At 41.2% G+C, this 19,196-nt stretch overlaps 1 protein-coding gene across 1 annotated transcript in view; it reads right to left on the bottom strand.

Moving 5' to 3' along the window:
* TENM1 (teneurin transmembrane protein 1) overlaps nucleotides 1-19,196 on the bottom strand; it is a 413,153-nt gene that overhangs the window by 64,013 nt on the left and 329,944 nt on the right. Inside the window, exon 22 of the mRNA XM_040266625.1 lies at nucleotides 10,218-10,372. Coding sequence (XP_040122559.1) covers nucleotides 10,218-10,372 — 155 coding nt within the window. The remainder of the gene's footprint in view (nucleotides 1-10,217; nucleotides 10,373-19,196) is intronic.

The raw sequence follows: 19,196 nt of genomic DNA, 5'->3' as shown, positions 1-19,196 counted from the left end.
TACTACATGTCCCCAGTCTGAATTCTCTGCAGCATGGCCACAGACTTTTTCTTGGCTCAGAGTATAAGATAGGTTCCATAGTCATTGAAACATTGGGAGGGTGTGTTGGGGGTGGAGGTGGTGAGATTTTCATCTCTGGTGGCAAGAACTTTAAAAATAAACTTTCTTTTTTCCCTCCCCTGGGAAATCCCTTTATTCAAGCAAACTTATTACAATTCAGATTTTTCTTGATTCCCTACGGAGCTTCACAAAATTCAGAAGTCTGTCCCTGCAGGGAATTTCAGTTATAATGGCCTTCATTCCAAAGATCTAATTCTGTTCTCTTTCAGTGTGCACATGGAGAGTGATGGAAGTGCACAAAGAAAGCCAAGTAACCCCTGAAGAACTTGAGTTTCAATATCATCTGTATCACTCAGGGTGATGGAGGCTATTCTGTAGACATGAAAGGGTTGGCAGGGGACTGAAGAAGAGACAATGAGAGATATTAGGCAAGAGTTTAAAAAGGGGAAAAGAAGGTGCCTTTTCTGTACTAAAGCTACTGTTTCTTTTCTTTGTTCTCCCTGGATTGCTGTAACTTTTCATGCCTCCATGTTATTATAGTAGTTTTTCAAAACAACAGAAAATGCTGAATCCACTTGTACAAAATTGAATTGACATGTAGATTTTGAAGAGGAGGCTTTATGATTCCCTTCTATCCAGTTGTGGTTAGTTTATCTGAAACTTGCAAAAAAAATTGAAAGAAAAATAGAAAATAGCTTTTTTTCAGGCACACAGAGAGCTGAAGACTACCAGGGAGGCAAAGTTTTGAGGCTTGTGGCAGGTGGTATAATGCCGACGGATGAGAGAGAGGTAAGTTTTGCTTTCTTTTTTAAAGAGAATGGCCACAAAGAACATTGATTCTAAGTTCCTAAAGTCCAAGACGGGTGCAGGGATTGTAGAAAGGCATCAAATTCTTTCAATTCTTTAAACTGAGTTCAAGTTTTTCTGGACACAAAGAGTTACCTCTTAGAACTTGCAAATGAATTTTTAGAACAAGTTTTTATGATTATTGAGTAATACTGGGCAGTAGAAGGTGTGTTGGAAGACTACAGGTCATTACACATAGGTCTGACTTCAAGAAGAATCCAAAGATGGGCCCCACAAACTGCAAGGAGGGGACCTGATGTTGCTTTCAGTTCAGTTCAGTAGCTCAGTCGTGTCCAACTCTTTGTGACCCCATGAACCAGAGCACACCAGGCCTCCCTGTCCATCACCAACTCCCAGAGTTCACCCAAACTCAAGTGCATCGAGTCGGTGATGACATCCAGCAATCTCATCCTATGTCGTCCCCTTCTCCTCCTGCCCCTAATCCCTCCCAGCATCAGGGCCTTTTCCAATGAGTCAACTCTTTGCATCAGGTGGCCAAAGTATTAGAGTTTCAGCTTCAGCATGGGTCCTTCCAATGAACACCCAGGACTGCTCTCCTTTAGGATGGATTGGTTGGATCTCCTTGCAGTCCAAGGGACTCTCAAGAGTCTTCTCCAACACCACAGTTCAAAAGCATCAATTCTTCGGTGCTCAGCTTTCTTCACAGTCCAACACTCACATCCATACATGACCACTGGAAAAACCATAGCCTTGACTAGATGGACCTTTGTCGGCAAAGTAATATCTCTTCTTTTTAATATGCTATCTAGGTTGGTCATAACTTTCCTTCTAAGGATGTTGCTTTAGGAAAGCATTATTAAACAGTTTTTTTGTTAGTTCTTAGATGAGGAAGTGGTGTTTTTGGATACTATGACTCAAAACAAATTATGTCAAAGGATTCTAATTTCCTCTCTCTCTCTCTCTCTCTTTTTTTTTATAAAGTTGCTTTTTTTTTAAAAGAAACAAATTCATTTTTGGCTGCGCTGGGTCTTTGTTGCTGCATGCAGGCTTTCTGTAGCTGTATTCCAGTTTCGGTGCTCAGGCTTCTCATTGTGGTGGCCTCTCCTATTGTGGAGCTTGGGCTCTAGAGCACATGGGCTCAGTAGTTGTGGCTCATGGGCTTAGTTGCCCTGCAGCATGTGGAATCTTTCTGGGCCAGGAACTGAACCTGTGTCCCCTGCATTGGCAGGTGGATTCTCAACCACTGGATGACCAGGGAAGTCCTCTTATTTCCTTTTAAACAGAGTTACCAACTTGGTAAGGTTTCTCATGATACCCTTGTGGACAAGTTATGGGAAATATGGGTGAGGGTAGTGGCTTTCAAGCTTGTTTTGACTATGACCTCAGTAAGAATTATATTTTACACTATTGTTCAGGATATACAATTGAAATAAGTTTTATGAAACAATACTTACTTACACTTACCATACATGATGCACTCTGAATTTTTTTGTTATATTTCATTTTTCTTGAGAACTAGTCATAGGCCATCATATTGATTTCCTGGTCTACTATGAATCATACCCTATAGGTGATAGTTCAAACAGATGGGTCCACAATCTAAGAGATAATTAGTCAAGTGGTGCTACAATTTCCCTGGTTTATCTATCCATAAATTTCATCATGGATGAAGACATAGAAAGCATTCAAATCTATAGGTGACACAAGGCTAGGAAGGGTAGTGAAGATATTGGATGGTAGCAGAAAACAAAGATGAGGACTGAATCTAATGAGCTGGAATTGAATACAAACTAACATAAGATCCTGTATTATGATGTATGGGTAGTAGAAGTAAGTATTATTTCATGAAATTTTTATTCCAATTTATATCCTGAACAATAGTGTAAAATATAATTATTAGTGAGGATTACAGTCAAAACAAGCAAATAATCAAGTTTGTAAGTATAGGGTGAGGAGATGGGGAAGAGAGACATGTGAATTTTTAGTTCTCTATAATCATGTATTTGCATGCATGCTCAGTCACGCCCAACTCTTTGCAACCCCAAGGACTGTAGCCCACCCACCAGGCTCCTCTGTCCATGGAATTTTCCAGGCAAGAATAGTGAAGTGGGTTGCCATTTCTTTCTCCAGGGTACTTTCCCAACTCAGGGATCAAACCCACGTCTCCTAAGTCTTCTGCATTGGCAGGCAGATTCTTTACCATTGTGCCATCTGGGAAGTCCCCCTATAATCACAACGCATGTCAGAAGTGACCAGAAATCCAACACAGCTTTGACTGTGGTTTCTTAACCTGTGCTCTTTATTTCCCTACCATTTTTCAAAAGTGCCTTGGGGGTTGCCATACAAAGTCCCACTGTGTGGGAGTGAATTTGAATAGAGAAGGTTCTAGGATACTACTTGTTTGAATCTGCTGTTGGCATCAGTTTTATAAATAGGGACTTCTTTTGTTTGAAGTAAATGTTCTTTGGCAAAACCTTTTGAAAACCCCCAGGCAAAATGAACAGAAACAGAGAACAGAGAAAAAGGGTTGTGACAGTCACCATTTTACCTCGGACTGAGTCAGAGCACATCTGGATTATTTTATTCATTTCTGGAAGCCTCACTTTCAAAGAGATATAGATAAATGAGAACACATTCAGAGAAGAGTGAGGAGAATGGTGAAGGAAACTCAATACCGTGGCAAGTGAAGTGTTGTTCAGTGAACCAGGGATGTGACTTAGGAGGTCTGAGAGAGTTGTTCACATTCATTGAGAAGGTTGTCAGGTGGAAAAAGTGGTTTGATATAGTAGTTTGGTGAAAAGAATGTGAACTTTGGAATCAGGTCAACCAGGTTCAAATTTTAACTCTGTTACTGATCGGTTGTATGACCTTCACTAAGTTTCTCAACTTCTCTCAACCTTGCTTTTCGTGTTGATTAAAAGTAGAGGAACATAATACTTCTCGTGAAAATTGCCATGAGGATTAAAGAAGATAATATATATGAAAGCACTAAGCATAGTACTTGGTTCAAAAATATATTTATTTCCTAGAAGACAGATTAAATTCATACCACAAGGCCTAAAGAGTTGCAGTAAAGGCTAGATGGTGAAAATTAAAGGAAGATTAAAAAGTTAATGTTAAAGGGATCCCAGAAGAGGTTTCCATCAGTCAGAGACATTCGATGGAGAAAGGGAGTGAGTTTCCTATCCCAAGAGGCATTTGAGGAGAGGCTGGCTTAATATTCTATTAATAATCTCACAATAATCTCACTATTACTGAATTGTGAGTATATTCTGGAGGGAATGACTGGGGAGAGGAGGAGAATTCCCAGTAGATTAGCTCAATAGATTGAATGTGTGGGGTCAAGGTTGGTTCCTCCAAAGAATCAGATACTGTTCTTCTTTCATAACCATGAACCATGAACCTCCTTCCACTTGTTAGGCCCACCAGACAAGTAAGTGCTTTGGGGAACCACTTTGTAGTATGAAGATGATCCAACAAGCATATAGAGAGGACTGGTTACATCCTGGATACTCAGACAAACACCTCAAAGTGTGCACATTATGGACAGTGCGTAAACAGGATTATCTGCCTACAAGAGGCCTACGTTGCCTGTGTATCTTCTCTTGGGTTGGTTTGGGGGAGAGCATTAGGCTGGATCCAAGGAGCAAATCAACTCTCAAGTTTGCTATCGCACCAAGAGACTTGGTCGAACTCCCAATTCTGTTCTAGTCAGGCACGAGATGGAAGTGAGTTACCAGAGCTAGATGATTCAGCAGCAGCAATGGAAATAAAGAGCCCGATCTCTTTATAATCAACTCATCTCCTGAAGTGAAAGGCCTGGTTGTTTATAGCAGTGCTTACAATGGGCAGTTATGCCTCAGAGTTTATACCGAGAGTTCAGTTTCACATTTCAGTAAATCAGAAAAAGGATATTGATTTTGAACAAATGGCTGATTTTATTGTCAAAGCAAATTTCATTTCTTGAGATGATTAGATTTTATTAAACTATTGCCTAAAGTGCCACTAAATAAACAGCATCTTCCTCAACCAAATGACATTTGTCACCCACTAAATACAATGATATCTGGTCATCTCCAGTTGTCACTGAAAGTGTAGAAGTGGGGAAACTGCACATAGGAGTCAGAAAGCTTGTGCTCAGATCTTGGCTGTATCACTTAATAACTCTGTGCTCATACATAATACGTCATCCTTCTGACTACTAGTTTTCTTCTCTGTAGATGGGGGATAATTACACCTACCTCCTAAGGTTGGTGGAGACAAAATGGAACAGTGTGAATAAGATGCTTAAGATAGTTCCTGGCACATAGTAAGTTCTCAATAAGTGGTAGCAGGTATTACTAGAATTACTAGAGGGAGGACATTCATTATCTTCTGAGGATTGATTCTTTCTAGGGGCTCAGGTTTGTCTCAGAAAAGTACAGAAGACCAACGCATCACTTCTTAGATTCCAGAGGTACTCTGCTAGCATGAATGGGACTTCCCTTGTTGGGGACCTTTTTCTTTTCTGCGGGATCTTAGTTCACCAACCAGGGATTGAAACTGGGCTCTGGGCAGTGAAAGCACGGATCTTAACCACTGGACTGCTAGGGTTAAATCCCAGGACCTTTTGGTTTTGAAATATAGGAAAAGTAACAAGGAACTTTGGCATTTGGGTTATATTTCTGTAGAGAAACATTCAAGATGTTGTAAAGGATCTTGAGAAAACAGCTGATCCATCTTCCTGAATCCAGAGAGGTCTATATTCTAAGTGTTCATAGATGATTGCTATCCAACATTTGCCTTAAAAGTTTCAAAAGGTGGTGATTCTATAAACTCTTTTGATAATGTATGATGCTGCCACATAGTCTTAGAATCAGTAAGCTCTTCATGAAGTCTGATTCAAATCTTCATGCTGCAGTCAGGCCTCTCTTTTCTCTCCTGCCTGTGCCTGTCAGCAGAATCTGTGTGCTCTCATTTAGACATCTGTCTCCACCCTCACCCATCAATATATTTTGATTTACTGAAATATAAAACTGAGTACTGTGTAAGCTCAGCTGGATCACTGTAAGTACTACTATAAACAACTGGGGCTTTCCTCCTGGAAGGTGTTATGAAGCTCCCTACTCAGCTTTCTTCCCTCTAGCTCAACACAGCCCATGTGCTTAAGTAAAGTCACGCTAAACCTAAGCCCCCGATCTGCCACCACTGTCAAAACAGACAGGGGAGATTCTGGCCACAGAGGATGAGCTGTGCCACATGCTGGCTTCCTACTGGTCCACACTCTGACCCAGAGGATTTCCATCAGTGTCTTCCAGCTTTTGTCTACCTGTACCGCACCTGGGTTCTTACTCACACACACCTGGGAGCTGATTTGTTTCGATGCCAAATCCTCCTCTTACCAGCCCAACACCTCAAAAGAGTGATCTATTTTCACTTTCTTCATTTCCCCACCTCCCACTCTAACACTGCCATCCAACTCCAATTAATTAGCACTCTACCAAAGGCACTCTTATCAGAGTCACAAATGCTGTCAAACCAAATGGCTTCTTAAAAAAAAGAAACCTACCTCATTTTAGTGACCTATAAGCAGAATTTGATATTAATCGTTCTCTTTTTGTTTTTTATTTTTTTAAATATATTTATTTTAATTGGAGGTTAATTACTTTACAATATTGTATTGGTTTTGCCATACATCAACATGAATCCGCCACAGGTATGCACACGTTCCCCTCTTTTTGAAAAGCTCACTTCCCTGGGTTTTTTGACCACACACATTCCTTGTTTTCCTCCTATTTGTCAGGTCTCTTTATCTTAGTTTCCTTTTTGTGGGTTCCTATTCCTTAGCCTTTTCTTGAATATTGATATGGCTGGAATTTGGTCTGAAGCCTTCTCTCTCTCTTTTTTTATCCTTACATCCCCTCCCTGGAAGATTTCACTCAATCCTCTATTTGCTATTACTATGTGATTAAGCTGATAGTCCCACCAGGTGGCGCTAGTGGTAAAGAACCCACCTGCCAAAGCAGGAGACATAAGAGGCACGGGTTTGATCCCTGGTCTGGGACGATCCCCTGGAAGAGGAAATGGCAACCCACTCCAGTATTCTTGCCTGGAGAATCCCATGAACAGAGTAGCCTGGCAGGCTGTGGTCCGTGGGATCACAAAGAGTCGGACATGACTCAAGTGACTTAGTGTGCACATTCACACACACATATATACATATAATGTGTGTGTGTGTGTGTGTGTGTGTGTGTGTATGCTGCTGCTGCTAAGTTGCTTCAGTCGTGTCCAACTCTGTGCGACCCCATAGACGGCAGCCCACCAGGCTCCCCCGTCCCTGGGATTCTCCAGGCAAGAACACTGGAGTGGGCTGCCATTTCCTTCTCCAATGCGTGAAACTGAAGTCACTCAGTCGTGTCTGACTCTTAGCGACCCCATGGACTACAGCCCACCAGGCTCCTCCCTCCATGGGATTTTCCAGTCAAGAGTACTGGAGTGGGGTGCCATTGCCTTCTCTGGTGTATGTGTGTGTATATATAAAATAAGGCCTTACTGTATATCAAAGGGAACTCTACTCAAAACCCAGTAATGACCTCTAATGGGAAAAGAATTTTAAAGAGTGGACATATGTATAACTGATTCATTCTGCTGTACACCTGAAATTAGCACAACATTGTAAATCAACTATATTCCAATAAAAGTTAAAAAAAAGAATTTTCATGTTTAAGACTATCTTAAAAATACATTTTCTTGCTTAATGCTCTCATTGGCTCCCCATTGTCCACTAGATAAAACTGGAACGCGATCATGCTTATATGGTCATTTAACCACTTACCCTCCAGCTTCATCTTTCACTACTCCTTCAAGCTTTTCACATCATAGTGTCTCTTTGGTATTGGTATGTATGTTAACTGTGCCTGCTGAGCACTTACCATGCTTGTCTAAAGAACATACAGTCTACTGTGGGAAACTAGTTGGATACATAGCTTGGGAACAGAGAGCAGATTATACAGTAAATGTAGTGATGTTAAATTTCAGGAAGGGAATGAGACCACAGTAAGGATTAGGACTGTTAGGGAAGGGTCCCATGAAGAGGTAAAGTGTAAGGAGAGTGGGAAAGGGGACCAGCAGTGGAAATCCCAGACAGAGGGTCTGGGACCCTGAAAAGCAGGCCCCTAATAAAAATGGAAGGTAATACTGTGGACACTTAAGGAGAAATCAGTCTGGCCTCACTCTCTTGCACCAGCCTAAGAAGAAAGATGCTAGTTACTCTTTAGGATGTTTGAAGGACACAACAGGAAGTGGTGGACAGTAGTGGAGATAGCAGCTAAATAATTTGGACATGAAGCCTGATTTCTTTTTTTGACCACCATGCAGCATGCAAGGTCTTAGTTTCCTTAGTAGGGATCAAACCCATGTCCCCTGCATTGGAAACATGATGTCATAACCACTGGACTACCAGGGAAGTCCCATGAAGCCCAATTTCTCTCCTAGGCTGTCCTGTTGGTTTCTAGCATCTACCCCCTACTACCCCACTCAACTCTCCATCTCCCATGCCCCCCCTCAAAAAAAACCCCGACTGTTTTTCTCATGCTGAGGTTGTGTAAGGAAAAGGGAAGGGGGGGGGGGTTGGGGGCTCCTTTCAGGGAAATCAAGACTTGGGGTGAAATGCCATAGAGAAACTGTAAGTCTGTCTCCTGGTTACCAGGTTCCTGTTCAGTGGGCTACACTCTTCATTCCAGTCTGAAAGGGGTGAGGTAGCTTTTACAGTGGCAATGATGGCTTGTGAACCATTATGTGGAAAAGAACCTTTCTCTTGGTGATGACGATCCTGTGCTTGCTCTATGTACACAAAGAACTCTCTTTTCAGCATAACTTTGCCACACAGAAACAGATAGATTGTCTACAGCTGACTGATTGCAATACTAAGTGTTCTATTTTAAGTAAAAAATATCCCACGAGTGAATCATATATGTGCACCTTCTTTCTTTCATCCCCCTCCTCCATATAAACACATTCACACCCTTCCTCATGGCCATAAATACTGCTCCCTTTGCTTGCCTCCTGCAGGATTTTGCATCATGGAAAGTTAGACTGCTCCAGGATAGCCTGATCTACTTGTATCTCTCTTAAAGATAGTTCATTCCTTTTGTCACTTTTCCAGGCCTTCCAATTCTTATTTTATTTTTTTGTAGTTGACTCTGACTATTTTCTGAGTTACTTGGGTGAGGCAGGGGTACCCTAACTATGGAGACTATGGCTGGTTGCCTACCAAACAACAGTCCTTCATTCCTTGCTAACAGAATCCTGATTTGGTTTCTAGAATTAGGTAGCTATATGCTCAGGGAGGCTGCCCCAGTTCCAGAGGGTCTGAATCCATTTTGGAAACCTGTTTACCCTCTGCCAGTGATTTAATTCTGGTCAATGTGATGCAATGTGATCTGCTGGCATCTTTGCCTACTTCTGCTCATCTCACGATGTGAGTTAATGAAACCTTCTTATTGAAATCACTTTGTCTGATCACTTATAGTCAAAACCATCCTCTCTGATACACCAGTTCTAAAACTCTCAACTTCTATTTTAATCCATTTGAGAAGATAAGTAATCTACTTCATCAGAGTCATAGATTCATGGAAGTTAGTTTGAAAGTTCCTTTGATGACTGTCTAGTCTATTTCCCTCGTTTAACACAATAACCTCTTGTGTCTGCAAACTAAGACAGTCATTCACAAGGTGCAGGGACTGTGCTATCTGCTCTGTAATCTCCACCTGTCTAATCCTGATTTTCTAGAATTCTTGTAAAATCAGAATTTTGGACTCAGATGGGAACTACACTGAATTTCCCTTTTATTCTCATTGGCAAAAAAGCTTTCCTAAATAAATGTAAAATAGATCTCAGAGGGAATGTTGCTTTTACTTAAAAAAGAAAAATAACGCCCTAGAAATAGCTATTTACATACACATGAATAAGAAGTCATGCTCATATATTCATTAAAAAAGATTTCTAAAGACTTTAGTAATCAGTGCCTTTCCAAATGGGAGTTACTGTATTATTCAAAAAGAATAAAATTAGATAGCTTGGAAAATAATTCAACAAGTGCAATTGGTCTTACCCTCTGATTGATTCAAACTTGGACTGTAATTTTCCTGCCAGCATCCGTCTAGCATTACTCCCATCCTACTTTTCCCTTTTCTCTCAACTGGAGTTTTTCAGAGGAGGAAGAAAGTCACTGACATCAAGAGAAACTTCTGCTATCTGGTGTTATAACGGATACGCCAGGCTTCCTTTCTACCTAATTTCTGTATGAGAAAATTGTTATCCATTTCCGTGATGCCAAATGGTGATAGCGCTTGAAAACCAGTGGTGCCTACCTGAGTGATGTCCATTCCTGAGTCACAGCTCAGTGGCTGTGTGGAAGTCAGACCGTTTGAGCCAATGACGGTTGTGATCACAGCATTCTCATCAATTCTCCGAATCATGGTCCCATCCACAAAGTAAATGAATCCGTGCCTATCAACTGTGATGCCTGTTGGGGAAGAGCAAATGGGCATTAGTAGTCCAAAGGGCCACATATGTACCAAGATCAGTATGTTCAAAGAAGCCATCAAAATGAAAAGGCTTTTTAAAGACATATGGGTTCAATTTTGCTCAGCACAGACAGGACAGTAATGGGAGAGGTTTGTGTGGACACACATTCACTTCTTCGTGTATCGAGAAGAAAGGACAAAGTGTAACACATGGAGATCAAGCCAGGTCTCATCATTTCATTGTCCAGTTTTACATTGCCACTCACTCTCCTGATACTTGCTCTGCCCCACAAACAGAAAACAGAAATTCCTCTTTAAGACAGATGGGAAAAAACAGGGGAGGCAGTGTAGGTTACATTGCTTTCAGAGTGCAGATGCATAGGCCACTGCTTATTTTCATAGTTGCGTTAGAAATAACTGACTTGGAAAGCATTAAAATTATTTTCATCAATTCACAGTCAGTTAACGGAGTCTGTAATAATTCTGATATACTGGGCTGAGTTTTTTTTTTTTCTTTCTGTATTATCTGTTAAGAGGGGGCTGGAGAGCAAAATTATGGTGTCACAAAAGGAATGGTTAAGCTTCTAGAAAACATAAAAGTCAATAAAATTCTCACAGTAGTTTTACACACTGTGTTAATTAAAGTCTGGTTTCTTCAAAACTATATAAAGGCAGTTAGAAGGCTTGGGTTCTAATACTGAATGCACCACTTACAACTGTTGTGTGACTTTGAGTCATTTGTCTTGGAAAATTTCAGCCTCCTGTTTGGTAAAATATGGAAAAGATTATCTGCCTATGAGATTGTGATTTATATAATAAGGAAATTTTGGTCTCTGTTTCCTTTCCTAGCACAGAGCTCCTAAAATTCTTAGAATTTCCCATAGTGAGAGAGAGAAATGTGACCAGTCTCCAAGGACTCAGGTCTCTTTGCTTCCATAAACGACAGTTCTCCAGAAAGCGTTTTATAGTACTCATGGTTGCCACTGAGTTGCTCTTATCTGAGCATGTTACTGGAGACCTACTGGAGGGGCTATACTATGAGTCAAGGAAGAAAGCTCAGTGGAAGACTTTGAAGGCCACCTCCTGACCTAGGGGCTGGAGATTGAGTTCACATGCCAATGGTCAATAATTTAATCAGCTATGATTATGAAGCCTCCATAAAAAGCCAAATAGCTTAAAAAATAGCTGTGCAAAGAAAAGAAGCCAAAAGCAAAGGAGAAAAGGAAAGATATACCCATCTGAATGCAGAGTTCCAAAGAATAGCAAGAAGAGATAAGAAAGCCTTCCTCAGTGATCAGTGGAAAGAAATAGAGGAAAACAATAGAATGGGAAAGACTAGAGATCTCTTGAAGAAAATTAGAGATACCAAGGGAACTTTTCATGCAAAGGTGGGCTCAATAAAGGACAGAAATGGTATGGCCTAACAGAAGCAGAAGATATTAAGAAGAGGTGGCAAGAATACACAGAACTATACACAAAGATCTTCACAACCCAGATAATCAGGATGGTGTGATCACTCACCTAGAGACAAACATGCTGGAGTCCAAAGTCAAGTGGGCTTTAGGAAGCATGACTATGAACAAAGCTAGTGAAGGTGATGGAATTCCAGTTGAGCTATTTCAAATCCTGAAAGATGATGCTGTGCAAGTGCTGCACTCAATATGCCAGCAAATTTGGAAAACTCAACAGTGGCCACAGGACTGGAAAAGGTCAGTTTTCATTCTAATCCCAAAGAAAGGCAATGCCAAAGAATGTTCAAACTACCGCACAACTGCACTCATCTCACACACCAGTAAGGTGATGCTCAAAATTCTGCAAGCCAGACTTCAACAATATGTGAACCGTGAAATTCCAAATGTTCAAGCTGGTTTTAGAAAAGGCAGAGGAACCAGAGATCAAATTGCCAACATGCGCTGGATCATGGAAAAAGCAAGAGAGTTCCAGAAAAACATCTATTTCTGCTTTATTGACTATGCCAAAGCCTTTGATTGGATCAAAATAAACTGTGGAAAATTCGAGAGATGAGAATATCAGACCACCTGACCTGCCTCTTGAGAAATCTGTATGCAGGTCAGGAAGCAGCAGTTAGAATTGGACATGGAACAACAGACTGGTTCCAAATAGGGAAAGGAGTATGTCAAGGCTGTATATTGTCACCCTGCTTATTTAACTTCTATGCAGAGTACATCATGAGAAATGCTGGGCTGGATGAAGCACAAGCTGGAATCAAGATTGCCGGGAGAAATATCAATAACCTCAGATATGCAGATGACACCACCCTTATGGCAGAAAGTGAAGAGGAACTAAAGAGCCTCTTGATGAAAGTGAAAGAGGAGAGTGAAAAAGTTGGCTTAAAGCTCAACATTCAGAAAACAAACGTCATGGCATCTGGTCCCATCACTTCATGGCAGAAAGATGGGGAAACAGTGGCAACAGTGGCTTACTTTATTTTGGGGGGCTCCAAAATCACTGCAGATGGTGGCTTCAGCCGTGAAATAAAAAGATGCTTACTCCTTGGAAGGAAAGTTATGGCCAACCTAGATAGCATATTAAAAAGCAGAGATATTACTTTGCCAACAAAGGTCCATCTAGTCAAGGCTATGGTCTTTCCAGTAGTCATGTATGGATGTGAGAGTTGGACTGTGAAGAAAGCTGAGTGTTGAAGACTTGATGCTTTTGAACTGTGGTGTTGGAGAAGACTCTTGAGAGTCCCTTGGACTGCAAGGAGATCCAACCAGTCCATCCTAAAGGAAATCAGTCCTGAATGTTCATTGGAAGGACTGATGTTGAAGCTGAAACTCCAATACTTTGGCCACCTGATGTGAAGAGCTGACTCAATGGAAAAGACCCTGATGCTGGGAAGGAATGAGGGCAGGAGGAGAAGGAGATGACAGAGGATGAGATGGCTGGATGACATCACCAACTCAATGGACATGAGTTTGAGTAAACTCCAGGAGTTGGTAATGGACAGGGAGGCCTGGTGTGCTGCAGTCCATGGGGTTGCAAAGAGTTGGACACGACTGAGCGACTGAACTGAACTGAACTGATTATGAAGCCTCCATAAAAACCCAAAAGGACATGGTTTGGAAAGTTTCCAGGTTGGTGAACATGGAGATTTGGGGAGAACGGCACACCTAGTGAGGGCATGGAAGCCTCCTCACTCTTTCCCTATACCTTACCTTATGCATCTCTGGCTGTTCCTGAATTACATCTTTTTATAATGAACAAGTGATCTAATGAATAAAATGTTTCTCTGAGTTCTGTTACCTGCTCTAGCAAATTGATGGAACCCAAGAAGGGAGGTGTTGGACCCTACTATCCATAGCAATTCTGTCAGAAACACAGGTGACAACCTGGACTTGTGACTGGCCTCTGAAGTGGTGGGGAGGCAGCTTTGCAGGACCGACACCTTAACCTGTGGGATCTGATGCTATTTACTGGTAGATTGTGTCAGAATTGAGTGAAATTGTTGTACACCCAACTAGTGTAGAACTGCTTGGTGGTGGTGATGGCAGTTCTTGCCATGCTGGAAATCAGTCTCAAAACACCCTTTACTGCCTTCCCTGGCTAAAGTGATCAGCTGTCCTGGTTTGCTTGGGATTGAGGCAGGGTTCGGGCTTCCCAGGTGGAGTTAGTGGTAAAGAACTCACCTGCAAATGCAGGAGAAATAAGAGATACCGGATGCCCTGGAGGAGGGCACGGCAACCCACTTGAGTATTCTTGCCTGGAGAATACCCATGGATAGAGAAGACTGGCAGGCTACAGTCCATGGCATCGCAAAGAGTTGGATGTGACTGAAGCGACTGAGCAGGCATGCACACATGAGGCAGGGTTTAGTTTTAAAAGGGGGACAATCCTGGACAAACTGGCATGAGTTGGTTATTCTACACCTAGGCTGTTATAAATATCTAATAAAGTAATGCATTTAAAGAGAGTCAGACACTGATAAACAACATATCGTTCAACTCCTGTTTCCCTTGCTACTTTAAAAATAACCACATGATATTACTTTAAAACTAGTCTACAATTTAGTCCTTATCTTTTCCTATCTCTCCTTTATTTAGACCCTGTGAAACTCAGACTGTATGTTAAAGTTAGGAAGATCTGTGATAACAAGCATATCCCTTCAGTGCTCATGCGTGCATATGCGCGTGCGCACACACACACACACACACACACACACACACACACACACACTCACAATAATTTTCCTGGCAAAGAGTGAACTCATCTAAAGATAGTTTATAAACCCAGCTTAATAAACTGCTTTTAGATGAGCTAATTCTTTGGCAGGAGGTTAATATTAAGGCTTGACTTTATGATGTACTTTGATTATTCCTGATGTTCCTCATGAAGTATTAATCTTTAAGATCTATAGAAGTTACAGATTCATTTTAACTTTCCCTGAATGCCTCTAAAGTCATCTATGTTTTGGTGAGTTCACCAAGGAAACCAGCACATCTAGACAAGGGGAATTCCATGTCAATAAGTCCCTTTATTATTTTTAGAGGTATAAAGAGCTTGACAGACCATAGTTCCCTTATGGGCTTCCCTGGGGGCTCAGATGGTAAAGAATCTGCCTGTAATGCGGGAGACCGGGTTCCATCCCTGGGTCAGGAAGATCCCCTGATCCCCTGGAGAAGGGAATGGCTACCCACTCCAGTATTCTTGCCTGGAGAATTCCATGGACAGAAGAGCCTGGTGGGCTACAGTCCATGGGGTCACAAAGAGTTGGACACAACTGAGTGACTCACATTTTCACTTTCAACAAAGACATTTAAGGAGGTTTTTCTTTTTTTTTTAAACAAAATACTTTTAAGACTGGGGCAGGTCAAAGGATGATGGTACATGAACATTTCTTTCATCTCCAGAATATTTGGACTGAAGATGAACCAAGGAGTATCTTTGCTTTTTATTTTTGTGTTTTGTCAAAATCAATTTCTTGAATGCTAGCTCTGGTGTGTCGCAGGACTATGATTTGGGATCACCTTCTATGGCTTCTGTATTCAATATCACTGAATGTGAACTTGGAAATTTGGCTGTCATAAAAGGATGGACTGAGAGATCAAGAATCAAGTCTGGAGAGAGAAAGGCTAAAAGTAGATATGCTTGAAGTCTATGAAATCACATCAAACACTGTGCAAGTTCTATAAGAATGAAAGGACAAAGAACCCATGTACATGGACAGTAAGACTCAGTGTCGCTCTAACTGAGAGGTGATAAACTTGGAGAATCAAATCCCTGAAAATTGAAACAGATTCCCAAAAGGTATAGAGAAATAAATGTATTCCTACAGAAACGAGCAATACAGGAACATACATCTTTATGCTGACATCAGGGAGGACAATTGTTTCTTGACTACTACACTCTTCATCCCCATCAGAGGGTGGAGTTTGTTCTGCTCTGGGGAGGATAATCTTGGACTTACATTGTTTTCCTGCTTTTAATTTTTGTGGGCTTCTAAAATCCCATGGACAGAGGAGCCTGGTGGGCTGCAGTCCATGGGGTCGCTAAGAGTCGGACACGACTTAGCGACTTCACTTTCACTTCCATGCATTGGAGAAGGAAATGGCAACGCACTCCAATGTTCTTGCCTGGAGAATCCCAGGGATGGGGGAGCCTGGTGGGCTGCCATCTGTGGGGTCGCACTGAGTCGTACACGACTGAAGCGACTTAGCAGTAGCAGCAGCAGCAAACACTGAACTGCTCTCTCTCTGTATATCTCAGCTGAACTCCACAGATGAGGCTTATTAAATACTCACTGTTGGCCTCTGGGGCTTATTTGGCTGACAGTTTGTAGGATATTCTCCTTTCATATATTTGTGTAGCAATTTATTTTATCACTGTCCAAATTCCAAAATACTCCTTTTTTGGAGGTTCTTTAATTAAATTTAATTGGGTTATACTGACATTTGTAGTTGGAAAAGAAATAGTAGAAAGGGTTTTGAGGGACTGTGTGATAGTTTTTTTTTTTTAATGCATCTAGGCATATTTTATACATGCCTATTTTAATTTCCTCTCATTTTCCTACACCAACCAACCCCCACACACAAATTCCCCAAACAATTAGTTTTATAAACTCTTCACTGCCGAAGTTTAAGGGGTTTTTAATTTTCACTGAGGTTAAAAACCAAATGAAATCACAGGCAAGAAAAAAGAGAATTATTTCTGCCATTACTTGGCGGGAGGGTGGGGGGTGGGGTCATCTCACATAATGAGTATTCTTATAGCCCAGGGATGCTGAAGATGTAGTATGATCTACTACTGTTTGTTAGACTGAGTGGGAGGCGGTGGCTCATGCCCAGTATATCTTAAGTTTTATTCTTTGGAGATGGGGATGTGAGTGATTTCAGATCACATAAAGCCATCTGGGGCCAGGAAGATCTTGCAGATTCAATATGACTTTCAGATTTTGATATAGTTATACCCAGCTTTCCAAAATTTGTTACCCAATGTTGTGGGCATAATTTGTTCCAAGGGTCATGTCCCTTGCTGTGCTTACGACACAGTTTTCATTAGCACTTAAAACACAATGGAAGGCACAGTCTTTGAATGAGAATGGATTTAAACGGGCACTGAGCAAATCGCTTCCAGGGTTTAAAATGTTAACCAGCATTCATTTTTAGAGCAAGCAAAAATGTAGAGATCTGTGCTATTACCACAAGGTTAGGCAGTGATGCGCGGTGGGTGGGGGTGGAGGTGGGAAGAACAACTCAAGACAGCTGAGTCCCCAACCCACCCTATCCCCACCAAGGAAAGCACTGCAAGGCGCCCAGACAGCATGTTTAGCTTGGAGCACATTTTTACATTTGTAAGAAAATAAATAAATCCTTGTAAATTAGTGCATATAATGAAAGCAGTGACAGACCATAACCTGGAAGTGTGAATGGGGCTGTCTCCATTCATCAGCATTAAGCCCTAACCAGCTCTTTCTATGGAGGAAACTGCTCATAAATAAAGTGCATCTTGTAAAAAAAATTATTCACAGTGTCTTATGCAAAGTAGGGACATTATATCTGAACTGCAGACTCTTTTCTCTGTGAAGCATAGCTCTCTATGAAACAGCTGCAAATTAACGGGCGAAAGTATTTGACTTCTTCTCTTGTCTTATTATCCTCCAATGAATAAATACTATAATTCTTAAGAAGGCAATTGCCTAAAGCTGGGGCAGCCTGGATAGTTACTAATAAATTTATCACCTGTTGGGGAAGAGGCTGCTGGTGATCGATACTGAAGCAGTAGGGGCAGCCTGATGTGGTATCACTAGGAGTCCAGATGTGGAGGTTAATAGCCTGGAAATAGTAGCTAAAATCCCAAATTAGAAGATCAGAGTTTTTGGCTGTGCAGAATGCCATTTCCAAATGTTGGCAGAAGGCATCTCTGTATTTAATTTATAAAAATTACAGCTGTTGAGGCCACCTACATTTTTATTATTTCTGTATCAAAAATGAACCTTCTTGTGGGATATAAGCTTTGGAAAGTAGTCAAAATTCTCTCCATCTATAGCCCTAGCAACCAGAAAGCTGAAATACTGCTTTCTTTCCCCTGCCACAATCTGCTCTTTAATTTTATGAGACAGAGGTAAATGATTAAAATAAACTTTCAGCAAATGTCTTAAGTGCAAATATGGCATCAGCTAAATCTCCAATACTGAGAGGACCGAACTGTGTAGCTGACATTAACTAGTAGGTTGTAAAGTGCCCTTTAAATCAAAGAGATTAAAATATTTTGCTTTGTTTATGTGCATTTCAATTCTCTGAAAATTGGCATCATATGTGTGGTCTATAAGGCAATTCTCAACTAAGCAGAAAAGTCCATTTCCCAATTGATCTAACAACTGTCCACTTATAATTACCTACTGGGATCAGAAAGGGCCAAGTTACTTCTGCACAATAAGTCTATTAAGTTATCTTGCTAGGTAGACACTAAATGGAGCTTCTAGAACTTGGAGAAATTACACATATCTGGATGTTACTAGGGTTGGAAGGAAGCAGAGCTTAATGACCAGCTGAGATGATTTCACTGTGTGGTTAACAATGAGAATGGGAGTTCCCCAAGAAGAGATTCTAATAAACTTACTGTAACATTACATCACTAGAGAACAGTGTGAGGTATTTAATCACATGACTATTTAATAAAAAAAGTTACTGTATATTCTAAACAGTAAAGGTCAATTTCCAAGGAATTTAAATGCAAATTAAAAATGATAAGCATTCAGACTGATATGTCCTTTCTTTCAAGACTCAGAAGGCACTCAGAGACATCATAAGATAGATGGGCCAGTTGACCAAGAATTGTGATTGAGGGAAAGACAGGTACGGTCATTCGTCTTCTCTTTTGCGCCTTCTGATCCTCTCAAAGCTTGAGCCTTCAGGGCAAGGCAGAGTGAATGAAGAGCTCTCCCACCTCCACCACCACTATTTTCCTAATAGCTTACTGAGAAAGCTGTTTTTCTCCTCACTTATTAATTTATTCAGGATTTATTTTGCACCTATTACATGTCAGGGCTTCCCTGATAGCTCAGTTGGTAAAGAAACCGCCTGCAATGCAGGAGACCCTGGTTCGATTCCTGGGTCAGGAAGATCCACTGGAGAAGGGATAGGCTACCCACTCCAGTATTCTTGGGCTTTCCTTGTGGCTCAGCTAGTAAAGAATTTTCCTGCAATGTGTGAGACCTGGGTTCAGTCCCTGGGTTAGGAAGATCCCCTGGAGAAGGGAAAGGCTACCCACTCCAGTATTCTGGCCTGGAGAATTCCATGGATTGTATAATCCATGGGGCCGCAAAGAGTCAGACACGACTACTGAGCAACTTTCACTTACTTA

Source organism: Oryx dammah, unplaced genomic scaffold (assembly GCF_014754425.2).
Source record: "Oryx dammah isolate SB20612 unplaced genomic scaffold, SCBI_Odam_1.1 HiC_scaffold_23, whole genome shotgun sequence".
NCBI classification, from domain to species: Eukaryota; Metazoa; Chordata; class Mammalia; order Artiodactyla; family Bovidae; genus Oryx; species Oryx dammah.
This window is presented reverse-complemented; position numbering and strand designations above follow the sequence as displayed.